Source organism: Pongo pygmaeus, chromosome 17, assembly GCF_028885625.2.
Source record: "Pongo pygmaeus isolate AG05252 chromosome 17, NHGRI_mPonPyg2-v2.0_pri, whole genome shotgun sequence".
NCBI classification, from domain to species: Eukaryota; Metazoa; Chordata; class Mammalia; order Primates; family Hominidae; genus Pongo; species Pongo pygmaeus.
The window spans coordinates 69,489,567-69,507,692 of record NC_072390.2 but is presented as its reverse complement, the minus strand read 5'-3'; the positions used below and the strand labels follow the sequence as shown (position 1 = coordinate 69,507,692).

Sequence of the window (18,126 nt, the reverse complement as noted above, 5' to 3'; positions counted from 1 at the left end):
ATTCTCACCAACAGTGTACAAGGGTCCCTTATTCTCCACATCCTCAATAACATTTGTTATCTCTTTACTTTTTGATAATAGTCAAACTAACAGCTGTGAGGTGATATCTCATAGTAGTTTTAACTCTAAATTCCCTGATGGTTAGTGCTGTTGACCACCTTTTCACATACCTGTTGGACATTTGTATGTCCTCTTTGGGAAAATGTATATTCCAATCTTTAGCCCATTTTTAAATCAGGTTATTTGTTTTTTTGCTATTGATTTATGTGAATGCCTGAAATATTTTAGATATTAATCACTTATTAGATATACAATTTTCAAATATTTTCTCCTATTCTGCAGGCTGCCTTTTCATTTCATTCCCTTTGCTTTGCAGAAGCTTTTAATGTAGGCAATAATGTTATGTTAGCTAGAACTAGACTCACATATTGTACAATTTCAATTTTGGGGAAGAGCCAGTGTGGTGAGTAGTTGTAGGCTAATATTACTGGTGATAACTAAAAGTTAACTTAATATAGAACAGGTTATTTTGATGACTGATGCTAGTTCTATCAAATTTTAAGTGGTAATGGTGGCATTTGTGGTTGCAGGTTCGGATGTGTTGACAAAAAGAGTCAAACTCTGTAAAATATTTTAAGAGATTTATTCTGAGCCAAATATGAGTGACCATGGCTCATGACACAGCCCTCAGGAGGTCCTGAGAACGTGTGTCCAAGGTGGCTGGGGTACAGTTTGGTTTTATATATTTTTAGGGAGACATGAGACATCAATCAAATACATTTAAGAAATACATTGGCTTGGTTCAGAAAGGCAGGACAACTCAAAGTTGGGGCTTCCAGGCTATAGGTAAATTTAAATATGTTCTGGTTGACAATAGGTTTAGTTTATCTGAAGACCTGAGATCCATGGAAAGGAATGTTCAGGTTAAGATAAAGGATTGTGGAGACCAAGTTTTATTGTGCAGAGGAATCTCTCAGAAAGCAGACTTCAGAGAGAGAGCAGGTTGTAAAGTGTTTCTTATCAGACCTAAAAGGGTGCCTGGCTCTTCGTTGATTATCTCCTGGATCTGGAAAGAAAGGAAGGAAAACAAAGGGTGAAGGATATTCTCTATAGAATGTGGAGTTTCTGCACAAGAGACTTTGCAGGACAATTTCAAGGTATGGCAAGGAAATATATTTTGGGGTAAAACATTTTGATTTTTTCCCTTGTTATGCCAGAGTCAGATTAGAAAGTAAGTCACAATATACAGGGTTAAATATAACCCATCTGATGAGAATTTATGGTTTGTAGGGCATGACTCCCCAGACCCCTTAGAAAGGAATTTGGGCAAGATAAAAAATCAGAGCTTAGTCCTCAGATGAATAGGCGGAGATTATACATTGTTGGAAAAGAGTGACGAGCATTGTTACTGTAGGCTAAGTAGAAGTTACAGTAGTTATAGGTTAAGTGGAAGTGGTTGCAGATTCAGTTGAAGGGAATGTAGTTGTTGATTCAGTCAAAGAGATGGTCGAAGTGGTGATTATTTGAGTTGTGAAGTAAGTTTAAGTTGAAGTAGGACTTGATTTTGTTGAAGTTGTAACGGTTATAGAGGCTGTTAAAGTGACTGCAGCCATGATTCCACTTGAAGTGATAGGAGTAGCTATTATAGTTGCAAACTGAGTTGAAGTGGTAGAGGTTGAAGTTTCAGTTGAAGTGATGGCTGTGGCTGTTCAAATTATAATTAATTGATAGTTGCAACAGCTGTAGGTTCTGTGGAAGTGGTGGCAGTTGTAGCTGTTGAAGTTGTAGTTTCAGTGGCTGTACTTGCAGGTACAGTTGAAGTGGTGGTCACTGTAGGTGGACAAGCAGGAGAGGGTGTTCCAGGTTTGACAGTCACACACTCTCCATTGTTTGTGGATAGCTGGATAACAATGGAGGAATTGGTAGATCCTTTGTTATTCACCAAGCATATTATAAGTACTCCAATTGCTGTCATTATCACACAGGCTAAGAGACAAGCCAGGAAGACTTTCCACATAGACCAGTCATTGCGGCAATATTCTTTTACCTAAGCATGTATATAAAAATATCAGCAATGAAAAACAAAAATGCTTGCAATTTATCATCTCTTTTATATTACTTATAACTTATTGGGTTAACATCATTTGAGTCACTATGTGTCTCTGAAAGTTGGGCTTGAAGTCCATGTTTTCCTACAGGTAGAAATAATTGTCTGCTGTCCCTTACATTAGAAGAAAGACAAATCTGCAAAATCTCATCTTCTCTTATTCTATTTTCCATTTGTCTTTTTTCTTTTTAACAGACTTTATTTTTAGAGCAGTTTTAGGTTGACAGCAAAACTAAGCAGGAAATACAGAGATTTCCCACATCCCTCCTGCCCTCACACATGTTCAGCCTCACCAATTGTCAACTTCTCCCATCAGACTAGAACATTTGTTACAATTAATGAACTTAAAATGATATACCATTATCAGATTACTTTAGGGTTCACTCTTTTATTATTATTATTATTATTATACTTTAAGTTTTAGGGTACATGTGCACAATGTGCAGGTTAGTTACATATGTATACATGTGCCATGCTGGTGTGCTGCACCCATTAACTCGTCATTTAGCATTAGGTAAATCTCCTAATGCTATCCCTCCCCCCTCCCCCCACCCCACAACAGTCCCCAGAGTGTGATGTTTCCCTTCCTGTATCCATGTGTTCTCATTGTTCAATTCCCACCTATGAGTGAGAACATGCGGTGTTTGATTTTTTGTCCTTGCAATAGTTTACTGAGAATGATGATTTCCAATTTCATCCATGTCCCTACAAAGGACATGAACTCATCATTTTTTATGGCTGCATAGTATTCCATGGTGTATATGTGCCACATTTTCTTAATCCAGTCTAGCATTGTTGGACATTTGGGTTAGATCCAAGTCTTTGCTATTGTGAATAGTGCCTCAATAAACATACGTGTGCATGTGTCTTTATAGCAGCAGGATTTGTAGTCCTTTGGGTATATACCCAGTAATGGGATGGCTGGGTCAAATGGTATTTCTACTTCTAGATCCCTGAGGAATCGCCACACTGACTTCCACAATGGTTGAACTAGTTTACAGTCCCACCAACAGTGTAAAAGTGTTCCTATTTCTCCACATCCTCTCCAGCACCTGTTGTTTCCTGACTTTTTAATGATTGCCATTCTAACTGGTGTGAGATGGTATCTCATTGTGGTTTTGATTTGCATTTCTCTGATGGCCAGTGATGGTGAGCATTTTTTCATGTGTTTTTTGGCTGCATAAATGTCTTCTTTTGAGAAGTGTCTGTTCATGTCCTTTGCCCACTTTTTGATGGGGTTGTTTGTTTTTTTCTTGTAAATTCGTTTGAGTTCATTGTAGATTCTGGATATTAGCCCTTTGTCAGATGAGTAGGTTGCGAAGATTTTCTCCCATTTTGTAGGTTGCCTGTTCACTCTGATGGTAGTTTCTTTTGCTGTGCAGAAGCTCTTTAGTTTAATTAGATCCCATTTGTCAATTTTGGCTTTTGTTGCCATTGCTTTTGGTGTTTTAGACATGAAGTCCTTGCCCATGCCTGTGTCCTGAATGGTAATGCCTAGGTTTTCTTCTAGGGTTTTTATGGTTTTAGGTCTAACGTTTAAGTCTTTAATCCATCTTGAATTGATTTTTGTATAAGGTGTAAGGAAGGGATCCAATTTCAGCTTTCTCCATATGGCTAGCCAGTTTTCCCAGCACCATTTATTAAATAGGGAATCCTTTCCCCATTTCTTGTTTTTGTCGGGTTTGTCAAAGATCAGATAGTTGTAGATACGTGGCATTATTTCTGACGGCTCTGTTCTGTTCCATTGATCTATATCTCTGTTTTGGTACCAGTACCATGCTGTTTTGGTTACTGTAGACTTGTAGTATAGTTTGAAGTCAGGTAGTGTCATGCCTCCAGCTTTGCTCTTTTGGCTTAGGATTGACTTGGTGATGCGGGCTCTTTTTTGGTTCCATATGAACTTTAAAGTGGTTTTTTCCAATTCTGTGAAGAAAATCATTGGTAGCTTGATGGGGATGGCATTGAATCTGTAAATTACCTTGGGCAGTATGGCCATTTTCACGATATTGATTCTTCCTACCCATGAGCATGGAATGTTCTTCCATTTCTTTGTATCCTCTTTGATTTCATTGAGCAGTGGTTTGTAGTTCTCCTTGAAGAGGTCCTTCACGTCCCTTGTAAGTTGGATTCCTAGGTATTTTATTCTCTTTGAAGCAATTGTGAATGGGAGTTCACTCATGATTTGGCTCTCTGTTTGTCTGTTGTTGGTGTATAAGAATGCTTGTGATTTTTGTACATTGATTTTGTATCCTGAGACTTTGCTGAAGTTGCTTATCAGCTTAAGGAGATTTTGGGCTGAGACAATGGGGTTTTCTAGATATACAATCATGTCATCTGCAAACAGGGACAATTTGGCTTCCTCTTTTCCTAATTGAATACCCTTTATTTCCTTCTCCTGCCTAATTGCCCTGGCCAGAACTTCCAACACTATGTTGAATAGGAGTGGTGAGAGAGGGCATCCCTGTCTTGTGCCAGTTTTCAAAGGGAATGCTTCCGGTTTTTGCCCATTCAGTATGATATTGGCTGTATGTTTGTCATAGATAGCTCTTATTATTTTGAGATACGTCCCATCAATACCTAATTTATTGAGAGTTTTTAGCATGAAGTGTTGTTGAATTTTGTCAAAGGCCTTTTCTGCATCTATTGAGATAATCATGTGGTTTTTGTCTTTGGTTCTGTTTATATGCTGGATTACATTTATTGATTTGCGTATATTGAACCAGCCTTGCATCCCAGGGATGAAGCCCACTTGATCACGGTGGTTAAGCTTTTTGATGTGTTGCTGGATTCGGTTTGCCAGTATTTCATTGAGGATTTTTGCATCCATGTTCATCAAGGATATTGGTCTAAAATTCTCTTTTTTGGTTGTGTCTCTGCCAGGCTTTGGTATCAGGATGATGCTGGCCTCATAAAATGAGTTAGGGAGGATTGCCTCTTTTTCTATTGATTGGAATAGTTTCAGAAGGAGTGGTACCAGTTCCTCCTTGTACCTCTGGTAGAATTCGGCTGTGAATCCATCTGGTCCTGTACTCTTTTTGGTTGGTAAGCTATTGATTATTGCCACAATTTCAGAGCCTGTTATTGGTCTACTCAGAGATTCAACTTCTTCCTGGTTTAGTCTTGGGAGGCTGTATGTGTCCAGGAATTTATCCATTTCTTCTAGATTTTCTAGTTTATTTGCGTAGAGGTGTTTGTAGTATTCTCTGATGGTAGTTTGTATTCCTGTGGGATCGGTGGTGATGTCCCCTTTATCATTTTTTATTGCATCTATTTGATTCTTCTCTCTTTTCTTCTTTATTAGTCTTGCTAGTGGTCTATCAATTTTGTTGATCCTTTCAAAAAACCAGCTCCTGGATTCATTAATTTTTTGAAGGGTTTTTTGTGTCTCTATTTCCTTCAGTTCTGCTCTGATTTTAGTTATTTCTTGCCTTCTGCTAGCTTTTGAATGTGTTTGCTCTTGCTTTTCTAGTTCTTTTAATTGTGATGTTAGGGTGTCAATTTTGGATCTTTCCTGCTTTCTCTTGTGTGCATTTAGTGCTATAAATTTCCCTCTACACACTGCTTTGAATGTGTCCCAGAGATTCTGGTATCTTGTGTCTTTGTTCTCATTGGTTTCAAAGAACTTCTTTATTTCTGCCTTCATTTTGTTATGTACCCAGTAGTCATTCAGGAGCAGGTTGTTCAGTTTCCATGTAGTTGAGCGGTTTTGAGTGAGTCTCTTAATCCTGAGTTCTAGTTTGATTGCACTGTGGTCTGAGAGACAGTTTGTTATAATTTCTATTCTTTTACATTTGCTGAGGAGAGCTTTACTTCCAAGTATGTGGTCAATTTTGGAATAGGTGTGGTGTGGTGCTGAAAAAAATGTATATTCTGTTGATTTGGGGTGGAGAGTTCTGTAAATGTCTATTAGGTCCACTTGGTGCAGAGCTGAGTTCAATTCCTGGGTATCCTTGTTGACTTTCTGTCTCATTGATCTGTCTAATGTTGACAGTGGGGTGTTAAAGTCTCCCATTATTAATGTGTGGGAGTCTAAGTCTCTTTCTAGGTCACTCAGGACTTGCTTTATGAATCTGGGTGCTCCTGTATTGGGTGCGTATATATTTAGGATAGTTAGCTCTTCTTGTTGAATTGATCCCTTTACCATTATGTAATGGCCTTCTTTGTCTCTTTTGATCTTTGTTGGTTTAAAGTCTGTTTTATCAGAGACTAGGATTGCAACCCCTGCCTTTTTTTGTTTTCCATTTGCTTGGTAGATCTTCCTCCATCCTTTTATTTTGAGCCTATGTGTGTCTCTGCACGTGAGATGGGTTTCCTGAATACAGCACGCTGATGGGTCTTGACTCTATCCAGTTTGCCAGTCTGTGTCTTTTAATTGGAGCATTTAGTCCATTTACATTTAAAGTTAATATTGTTATGTGTGAATTTGATCCTGTCATTATGATGTTAGCTGGTTATTTTGCTCATTAGTTGATGCGGTTTCTTCCTAGCCTCGATGGTCTTTACAATTTGGCATGATTTTGCAGTGGCTGGTACCGGTTGTTCCTTTCCATGTTTAGTGCTTCCTTCAGGAGCTCTTTTAGGGCAGGCCTGGTGGTGACAAAATCTCTCAGCATTTGCCTGTCTGTAAAGTATTTTATTTCTCCTTCACTTATGAAGCTTAGTTTGGCTGGATATGAAATTCTGGGTTGAAAATTCTCTTCTTTAAGAATGTTGAATATTGGCCCCCACTCTCTTCTGGCTTGTAGGGTTTCTGCCCAGAGATCCACTGTTAGTCTGATGGGCTTCCCTTTGAGGGTAACCCAACCTTTCTCTCTGGCTGCCCTTAACATTTTTTCCTTCATTTCAACTTTGGTGAATCTGACAATTACGTGTCTTAGAGTTGCTCTTCTCGAGGAGTATCTTTGTGGCATTCTCTGTATTTCCTGAATCTGAATGTTGGCCTGCCTTGCTAGATTGGGGAAGTTCTCCTGGATAATATCCTGCAGAGTGTTTTCCAACTTGGTTCCATTCTCCCCGTCGCTTTCAGGTACACCAATCAGATGTAGATTTGGTCTTTTCACATAGTCCCATGTTTCTTGGAGGCTTTGTTCATTTCTTTTTATTCTTTTTTCTCTAAACTTCCCTTCTTGCTTCATTTCATTCATTTCATCTTCCATCACTGATACCCTTTCTTCGAGTTGATCGCATCGGCTCCTGAGGCTTCTGCATTCTTCATGTAGTTCTCGAGCCTTGGATTTCAGCTCCATCAGCTCCTTTAAGCACTTCTCTGTATTGATTATTCTAGTTATGCATTCGTCTAAATTTTTTTCAAAGTTTTCAACTTCTTTGCCTTTGGTTTGAATTTCCTCCTGTAGCTCAGAGTAGTTTCATCGTCTGAAGCCTTCTTCTCTCAACTTGTCAAAGTCATTCTCCATCCAGCTTTGTTCCGTTGCTGGTGAGGAACTGCGTTCCTTTGGAGGAGGAGAGGCGCTCTGCTTTTTAGAGTTTCCAGTTTTTCTGCTCTGTTTTTTCCCCATCTTTGTGGTTTTATCTACTTTTGGTCTTTGATGATGATGATGTACCAATGGGTTTTTAGTTTGGATGTCCTTTCTGTTTGTTAGTTTTCCTTCTAACAGACAGAACCCTCAGCTTCAGGTCTGTTGGAGTTTGCTAGAGGTCCACTCCAGACCCTGTTTGCCTGGGTATAAGCAGTGGTGGCTGCAGAACAGCAGATTTTCATGAACTGCGAATGCTGCTGTCTGATCGTTCCTCTGGAATTTTTGTCTCAGAGGAGTACCCGGCCGTGTGAGGTGTCAGTCTGCCCCTACTGGGGGGTGCCTCCCAGTTAGGCTGCTCGGGGGTCAGGGGTCAGGGACCCACTTGAGGAGGCAGTCTGCCCATTCTCAGATCTCCAGCTGTGTGCTGGGAGAACCACTGCTCTCTTCAAAGCTCAGATGGAAATGCAGAAATCACCCATCTTCTGCGTCTCTCATGCTGGGAGCTGGGGACCAGAGCTGTTCTTATTCGGCCATCTTGGCTCTAGGGTTCACTCTTGGTGGTGTACACTCTATGGGTTTGGACAACTATATGATGACATGTATTTACCATTACAGTATCATGCAGAGCAGTCTCACTGCCCTAAAAAATCCTCTGTATTCCTCTTATTCTTTCGTCTCTCACCCCTACCTTTTTTTAATGCAAGAACAACATCTCATATTGTTGTTGAGAAGGTTAAAATAATATACATAAAGTCATTAGTTTTCAAAAATATTATTTTTGTTTTGGATGCAGTATAATATAGAATTTAGAAACAAGCACTTTGGAGTCCAACAGATTATTTCACTATTACCTGGATGAAAGCAAGATCTTCAAGGAATAGAATACAAAACTCATACTTTTCAGACAGAATACAGTAGGTCTGAAATGTTACAAAATATGTGCCATGGTATTTGTTGGAAGACTAGAGTTTCATGAAAAGCCTGATGACACCAAGACAGCAGTGAAAGAATGAGGGCAGTGGTCACCAAGGCCAGGGAAATGAGGGCCACTAAGACCAAGTTAGCCCTAGGACAAATAACGTCCTCTTTCCTTGATGGGAAGCACTGAAAAGGAGGTTCAAGAAAAGTGGCAAAAAGGCTTATGTACATCTGGGAGAGGAGTCTATAACACTGCATCACACAAACTTAAAAAGAGCCCTTTAGTGGAATAAAATGTACATGATCAGACAAAAGGAAACTAAGTTCTCCTCCTGCTTTGGCCCCTTCTGGCAAAAACTGTGTGAGTTCTAGCAACTCTCTAAACTTTCCTGAGCCATATTTTCCCTAATTGTTAAATGATTTAATGGGACTAGATCAGTCATTCTCATCACTAGTTGTACATTAGATTCATCTGGGTAGCTTTTAAAAACTATTGTTGTATGGGCCCCACCCCCCAGAGTTTCTGATTTAATTAGTCTGGGGTGGGGCTCAGGCACTTGATTTTTTTCTTAAACAGTCCCCAGGTGATTCTAATATGCAGTCAAGTTTAAGAATCAGCGGAGGCTGGGCATGGAGGTTCATGCTTGTAATCCTAGCATTTGGGGAGGCTGAAGTGGGTGGATCCCTTGAGCCCAGGAGGTTGAGACCAGCCTGGGCTACATGGCAAGACCTCAACTCTACAAAAAATACAAAAATTAGCCAGGCATGGTGGCATATGCATGTGGTCCTAGCTACTTAGCAGGCTGAGATGGGAGGATTGTTTAAGCCCAGAAGGTTGAAGCTGCAGTGAGATGTGATTGTGCCACTGCGCTCCAGCCTAGGTGACAGAATGAGAACATGCCTCAAAAAACAAAAAATAAAAAATACAGATAAAAAAAAGAGCTAGCAGACTCAGTGTTATTGAAGACCTCCTTCAATTCCATGATTGATATGGATACTTTATCTCTGCAAACAAGAAGAAACATTTTCTAACTCCATCCTACTGAGCTTACTTATTCTTTCACATTGTCCCAGAAACAGTATAAAGTTCATATTGTTTTGTCCAGAATCAAGAAACAAGGCTCAGAGGCTCTCTACTGAGTCTCTATAGCAAGACTAAGCAGCGAAAGAAAGGAATTTCAGAGTCTGGGGAACCAAACCAAACTGCCAAGCCCTATTGGTAATTTATAGTCAATGTTAAATTTCTATACAAGGGCTGAAGACTTAAAGATACCGTCATGAGGTAAAGTTCATTCAGCCTACAGGACATGAGGTCAGGAACCAAAGAGAGCTGAGTCTGGTCTCCAAAGCTAGTGGAGATGCTCCAGAGAACAGTAAGGTTTCTGTGTTAAGGTCATATACACCAGAGGCCAGAACCCAGGGAGCTAAAGAAAGTGCCACACACAGGTTCGGAGGCTGCACAGAGTAAGAATATAAGGTGATCACCAAAAGAATAGGACCCATGAAACTTTAAATATGACAGTCTCCCATCAGAGTCTAATGGTGAATTAAATCCTAATATTGCCAACATTCTTATTCATCTGCCCCACCCTAACCTTGCATTAGCACCTTACACTTATTCCTTTGATTTTCATGTATGTTCTCTATCTATTATGGATGTTTGAGTCCCTGATTAGAATATTAGCTCTTAGAAAACAGAGACTAGCAAATATTTATTTTCTTGTGAATCGCCTCACAGTGATTTGTACCTATACTGAGAATACAGCAAATGCTTAATACAAATATAAATCAATTAAGTAATTAAGTACATTTCTTGGGAAAGAATAGGCAAAGTACATGCCCATATAGAGCACATCCCAACCTGAATAAAAGCTCCTGTGCTAAACATTACCTGTGTGTAACAGGATTCTGACTGTAGACATCTTGAATGTGCAAGGACTCCTGGGTTCACGCAGACCCCAGTTAAGTTGGGAGAGACATCACTGGTTATATCATTTGAAGGTAGACACCAGCATATGGAACTGTGAGCCTCTTGGTCATTTGGACGTGTGATTGGCTACAAAGGCAGAGTGGAAGTGAGTAGGAAGCCTAGGAAACCATGGTGTTGAGTTGCTAAAACAAAATTCTTCTATCAAATGCACCTAAGAGTACGATTTTTAAAAGGAATAAATGTTTTCTTATCCCCTGAAGATAAAAAAATCTAGACAGATTATTATATATTATATTTTAACTAATTTTGGTAGGTTACTAAAGTTCTAGTCAGGAATATGTATCCTCTTGCTCATGATATTACATAAATGGATTGAATATCCTTATGTTGCAAGCTGCTGTATGTGGAGCATATATTAAGAAGCCTCTATAAGGAAGACGATGGTGAGCTGAAGTCCTTGCATCTTATTGGGTACAACCTGTTCAGGTCATTTTGGAAATGAAAACATTGAAGTGAAAAGAGTTGAAATGATTTGTCATCATGACACAATAGCTAGCATGGGAGCTCAGACCTTCCAGTGTTAAGGCCCATGTACTCCACTACCCTATACTAGGAATAGTATATTGTTATGCTATGCCATGCTATGCTAATATAGTAATGTAGTATATACTTTACTACATGATACTAGTGAAAAATTCTTACACAAAGTGACTGCTTTACACAATTCATACCATGCTGTATCCAATGAAACTTGCAAGCCTATCACAGTGACACAGAAGACAAACCATTTGTTGAATTTGCAGTATGTTTGTGCTGGGTTCCTCTTGGGCATAGAGCAATGTAAAAACAGTCCACAACAATACAGGTCTCTACTCTCAAGGAGTCTATTTGCTAACAGGGAGGGAGGCAAAACAGGTTAGTGTATAATTAACAAATAAATGCAATAATTGTAAATTATTCAGAAGAAGAAGTAAATAAGGATTGAAAATGACTGAGTTGGCGGTGAAAGACTTTAGGGAAGGGGTGTGTTAAAAGAAGGGAAGGATAAGATAAAGTGAACATAAGAGAGGAGTAGATTCAGGAATTTATGGATCTTGTGGAAAAGTTTTTTGTTTTGTTTCATTTTGTTTTGTTTTGTTGAGATGGGATCTCTCTCTGTAACCCAGGCTGTAGTGCAGAGACACAATCATGGTTCACTGAAACCTCGACCTCCCAAGGCTCAAGCAGTCCTCTCATCTCAGCCTTCTGAGTAGCCATGACTATAGGTGTATGCCTTCATGTTCATCTAATTATTTTTTATGTTATTTTTCATAGTGATGGGGTCTCCATATGTTGCCCAGGATGGTCTAGATCTCCTGGGCTCAAGCAATCCTCTGGCTCTGCCCTCTCAAGATGCTGGCATTGTAAGCATGAGCAGCTGTACCCAGCCAAAAGTTTTGTTACATATGAATCATAATGTAGAATGATCCAAGGCTCTTCATCTCACAGGATGATAATATTTACTTTCTAGCTGTGAATCAAGGTTATCTTTGGCCACTCCTAGCAGCTTCAAAAGGAGAATACTAAAATTACCCACTTACAGATTTGCTCATATGATCACTGAGTAAATAACTGCCAAATGCTTGGAGCAATGTCTGGCACATAATGCCCACTGAATAGGTGTTAACTATCATTCTTGTTATTAGTAATAGTATTTTAATTACTACCGCTACTGCCACTAGTTGTCTTTGTGTTGATTTAATAACCCATTACTAATAGTTATAGAAATTACTGGCCAACCAACCAGTGAGTTCCATAAAAACTGTCAAACCAGAATGATACATAATCATTGACCCATTAGGAATTATTATTAAAAATTCAAAAATATAAAATTGTCATTAAATATAGGTAAGATGGGATACTCCTGGCAGTAGACAATTAGCTAAGTTAATTTTTTCTGTAAGTACAATATAAAAGAAATAGATATCAGTCCCATGCTTATCAAATATGAATAAACAAAATTCTACCTACTATTCATTATGCAAATTTCAATAAGTTGAATTTATCTTTGTTAATACCCTTGCTTATTTAACTAGGTGCTGATCCTGTTGTTTTCATTACATCCAATTTGCTTGTGGCTGGTGAACCTGAACATTTTAATGCACTTTGCAAACAAAGTGAAACTCACTCAGCGGGGCAGTTTCCCAGAATTTTCTGGCCCTGTTAGAATCCCAGCCCTTTCAGACAGGAAGGTGATGAGTGGGTCTACACTAAGGATGGGGAACCTGTGATCTAGGCCCAGTTTGCAGACTAAGTAATAATTTTACTGTGTCAGGTTGCTCTGACTCTTAGTACAGGTGGAGTCTTTATTCAAAACTGGAAGAGCTGAAGAGCTGTAAATAATGTTTAACCAGCATTAGCATAATCAGCATTAGCTAATAATGGCTGCAGGCAACTGAAATGCATTAGTTGTACTTACTAAAGTACATTCTATAAGTTTTTTACCCTAACTTAATAAGGATTAACTTGAGATTTCTTAGATCCCTAACAGAAAAACAAGGACATCAAAATTTATTTTCTGTGTGTTTATAATCTTCAAATACTTTTTAAATTCCATTATTGAATTTGGTTTGAAGAGAAAAATATTGTTATATCTATGCCTGAATAATATAATAAAGTAAAATATTTAGTCAGCTATCCAGATATATGCTGTAAAAAAAAACAATGTAAGCTAATATTTGCAAACACCTTTACATTTGTTATTATCAGAAAAACTATCAAGATGATACATACCTGGCCAAGGATAATTTTTTTTTCCACCTGAGTATTTGGACATCTTGAAGATCCGATTACAGCGTTGCCTGAGCAACTGACCAAGTAGACTTCTAGACACCAACCCAGGGACTGAAGATCTTGGTTCTTTTGGTGAACCAGAAATCCTCTATAGGATTCTTGTATTAACACTTACTGAGAAACAGGACTTTCTTCTTTGGTTTATCTCATGAGTTACACAGGCTGATTACCACAGCTCCATAAGACAAAAGCAAGCTATTTCTTCACACGTGTTTCATTCATTCTTCAGGCAGTGAATTTTAACTCACTATTTTAATTTTCATTACATGTCCTTCCTTTTTTCTGAAGTCAAAGATTATTTGGTTGGATATAAATAGATACATAAAATCTGTATATGATACAGATATATGATTATGATAACTATTCACTAAAGGCTTGGTTTTTGGTATAAAAATATTTTTTAAAAAGCAGACAAAATAGTCATATTATGACACAGAGCAGGTATTTTTGGAGGCTTTCTTTCTTAGGAATATTAATATCTAGAATTAATATCTGGTTTTTCAGCATATTAAGAAATCTGAGTTCTGACAGGTCTAAAAATTCTAAATATCCAATTGTAAAACTAGAACTTAATAAAAAAAACACTGACATCATTGGAGTTTGTGTTTACATGAAGGTGAATATAGAAAGTTAAATGGATCTATTTGTATATCCTATGGCCATAGAAACATTTCTAATACTTTATAGCTATACATATTTAAATTAATACCTAAATATATAACACAGCAAAATAAAACATGAAAGTTATAGCACAAAAATTGATACAGGGATGCTCTTTATTTTGGAGAAGAATGCAAAATTATGATCTTGGCTAGATAGTAATGAAGAGATTAAACTGCTTTTAAATGCTGAAAATGAAACTGTAATATAGGCAAACTATCAAAATGGAGCAAGGACACTCACCGGCTGGTTTTCAGAGTGCTCAACATTCAATACATATTTTCCATGCTTTCTGTCCATTCTTGAGCTGCCAATATCACAAGCTTCTCTCCAAGAATATTTTTCAATTTGTTCATTGCCCTTTATATCTGCAACCATGAAACAATTAAAACTACTGGTGGAAATCAACTATGATGCATTAGTACAAGCGTGGATTAAACTAAATACTAATTATTCACTAAAACAGGATCCACCTTAGAGGAGGAAATGAAATGTTAACTGCAGAAAGATGCAAGAAAACCAATACTTCCTCTGAAAGCTATTGTGACTACTCCCTCTGAAAACCTTACATTATTCTTCCGTCTCTCCTCTTTAGTCCCATCATTCAGGAACTCACCTTTTATTTTAGGACCAACCCCAGAAAAACGTTCTGAGATAGAAATTTACCATTGCTTGCTTTCTACTCAAAAATGAAAGCCTCTCTCCCCTTGTTAGCACCATCTCTTAGGTACCCATGACCTTAGGGACACTTCACCTTTTCAGTCCCTGGGTTGCTGTCTGGAAGTCTCTTTGGTCAGTTGCTCAAGCAATTCACACTCATTAAAAACTATTAGAATCAATTTCCTAGGCAATAATGTCAAAGGAGTGATGGAATATTGAAAATCTTTAAGAAGAGGGTTTTTTTATTTTGGTCAAAAAATCTAGTTTGTCTTAAATTGTAAAATGATCAACTCTTGTATTGGTTTATTCACTCAACAAGTGAGAATATTGAGTTTCGAAAGTGTGCCAGGTATGTTTGTAGTGCAGAAAGTTCCATTTAAAAAAAAAAAAAATTCCTATTCTCTTTGTATATGACACTTTTGGATTCTGAATATTTTTAAAGTTTAATCTTTGAAATTTCTCTTATAAATGTATTCAATACCTTCAGCTTGTAAGTTTTACCCTCAAGCTGTAGAATATAAAGAACATGGAAAACTGTCAAGGAATTGAAAAACTGGGGAAAATTTTGTTCTAAAGAGGAGTTTAAAATATGATGATTTGCTACAACATGGATGAACCTTGAGGACATTGTGCTAAGTGAAATAAGTCATCACAAAAAAGACAAATACTGTAAATTTCACTTATATAACATACCTAGAATAGTCAAAATTATAGAGACAGAAAGTAGAATGTTGGTTGCCAGGGGCTGGGAGGAGGGGGAAATGGGGAGTTATTGTTTAATGAATACACAATTTCAGTTTGGGATGATAAAAAGAGATCTGAAAATGGGTGGCAGTGATGATTGCAGAATATTGTGAATGTATTTAATACTCTTAACTCTATACTTAAAATGATTAAGATAATGAACTTTGTGTTATGTGTATCTTACCACAATTTAAAAAGTGAAACACAAACAAAAACATAAAGATTTACTCTTCTTGAAGCAAAGCAAACAGCCATGGGGTACAAGGGACCAACATGGGTTGAAGGTGTCAATAATATTAAAAATGACTTTTGAATGACTTTTTGATTGACTTTTTGATTCATTTGAAAATCAGAAGAATATAATTAAACCAATAATATATATTAATTGTATATTATTTAAAATATTACTACAATTTTATTCTGCAAAAACATTTCATTTGGCAGTAGAGACACATAGCCACAGTGGAAGTGAAACTCCATTACTATTGATGGCATCCACACATTACATCAATGGCATAAAGAGTGGAAGATTATTCTTGTCACTGGAGTCTCACCCTCATAATCTCTAACCGGCCAAGCAGTTACATGACTCAGTCACAAAATTTGGGAGAAAATTTTAAAATTTAAAATCAAAAGAAATAGTAACATAAAAATGAGACAACACATTGTTCTATAGCTAAATATACCATGTGAAAGTCAGATTTTTATTTTGCAAAGAATATTTCTTCACCACGTATTATGAACAATTCTTTGAATGCCTCAATCTAAACCTTAACAGAAAAAGCAGAGCACACCTGGATTGTTAGAATGACAGACAGCATGGATACCTCTCATTACCTTGTCAGAGTCGTCAATAAAGGATCTTTGTTCTGAGCAGGATTTATAACCAAAAAGAAATCTGAAAGTCTTGTTGGCTGACATGTGGTTGAGAGAACTCTGATAGCTGGCCATGTTTTCCACTCTAAGACGGCAAGGGGAGGGGGCTGTTTTTCAGTCATCCAATAAAGAAGTGAATTGGCTGTTGTCTCAAAGCCTAGGTCAAAGTTGATTTTTTAAAATCATCTTACTCAAAAATTTTCTTACCTGAAATTTTGATATGCTCTGATTATTATTTCTTTGGTCTATTGATAAACTGAGAGCCAACATGACAGCTTCGGCCATGTGATCTTAGACATTTTAGGGAAAGATTATATTTCATCTTTTTGTCAGACACAGAATTTCAAAGCCTAAGTAAAATGCTGACATGCAACCCAAAAAGCATGAAAGATCCTTGTGAAAAAGATAGAAACTGAACAATACATTTCCAAACTGCCCTGTCAAAATTACCAAAGAAATTTGAACCAATCATTAAAAGAAAGAATAAAAACTGAAACATTCTGTAAATTCATGTTTTTTTCACAACACAATTAGCATGTTCTTTATTGTATTTTTTACAAAGCTGAGCCAATACTTATACCAAGTATTCCTTTACTGAATCAAAAGTAATGAAAAAGTATTTAAGCAATACAATTGGATTAGAATAATTAGTCCTATTCAAAATAGAAACTTCAGGAGGAAAACATGTTTTGATTTATGTCATTGAATTTTCCAATTCCAAATGTAAAGTTTACTTATAAATTTTAAATATGGTTATATTGATAAAGCACAGTCTTCCATTAATTTATTCCCAACTGAAGGCCAGGCGAGGTGGCTCACGCCTGTAATCCCAGCACTTTGGGAGGCTGAGGTGGGCGAATCACCTGAGGTCAGGAGTTCAAGATCAGCATGGCCAACATAATGAAACCCTGTCTCTACAAAAATACAAAAATTAGCCGGGCATGATGACGGATGCCTGTAATGTCAGCTACTCAGGAGGCTGGGGTGGAAGAATCTCTTGAACCCAGGAGGCAGAGGTTGCAGTGAGCCGAGATCTGCCATCACACTCCAGCTTGGGTGACAGAGCAAGACTCCGTCTCAAAAAAAAAATTATTCCCAACTGTTTATTGAGTGCCTAATGTATCATAGGCATGTATGAAAGCTAGATATCAAATTAGTAGCAACCACGACAGACAAGACCTCTGCTTACAGTCTATTCTTTATTTATCGAAAGCTTGACTTTTGATTTTAACTTTCAAATTTGTTTAAAGTGTTACTATTTTTGTTCAATCAAAGAGAATGTTCTCTTTTAGCTTTTTGTATGTTGGAATTAGAGAAAGGACCATAATGATAAATATAAATGATAAATGTATTTATCATTATGATAAAAACAACTTCTACAGAATAAAAGGCAACTGTATAAGTCACCTGTGTTTGAGCACAGTGACTAGGAATTCATGACTTACCTAGAAGTTGGTATTCCATTTTTGGGTGACCTTTGCTGTTTGAAAGTTCTTTCTCCTGTAGATCCAAAATTTTCCTTGTCTCTCTGGCTGACTTACACCCTGGTCCTCCTATCTGGACAGACCCAAAATAAAACTATTTTTTCTTCAGGATATGGATCTACAATCCCTGATACACAGTTTCAGAAATCCAAAAGGCTTTGCAAACTGAAAATTAATTTGTACGTTTGGCATAAATTGATTTGGCAGTAAAAATTAATATAAACAATAATATTTTGGGTCTTTAATAAACTTAGCATGTTTATATGTTCAATTACAAAAATATTAATGTGTGTTGCAGGCTACTAAAACATGTTGTGTAATATGTAATATATGTACCATATTTCACAAAATTTTAAAAAATTTGAATTATGAAACATATCTAACTCAAGCTTTTCACATGAGGTATGATGGGTTTGTAGAAACTTTACATTTTTTTTA

At 37.3% G+C, this 18,126-nt stretch overlaps 1 protein-coding gene across 1 annotated transcript; it reads right to left on the bottom strand.

Moving 5' to 3' along the window:
* Positions 1 to 1,720: 1,720 nt before the first annotated feature.
* LOC129018784 (dynactin-associated protein) lies at positions 1,721 to 17,668 on the bottom strand. Its single transcript, XM_054460642.2, has 3 exons — positions 17,650 to 17,668; positions 14,168 to 14,292; positions 1,721 to 2,047 (listed from the first exon to the last, which is right to left on the bottom strand). The coding sequence occupies exons 1-3, from the start codon at positions 17,666 to 17,668 to the stop codon at positions 1,721 to 1,723; spliced, it is 471 nt and encodes a 156-aa protein (XP_054316617.2).
* Positions 17,669 to 18,126: the final 458 nt, after the last annotated feature.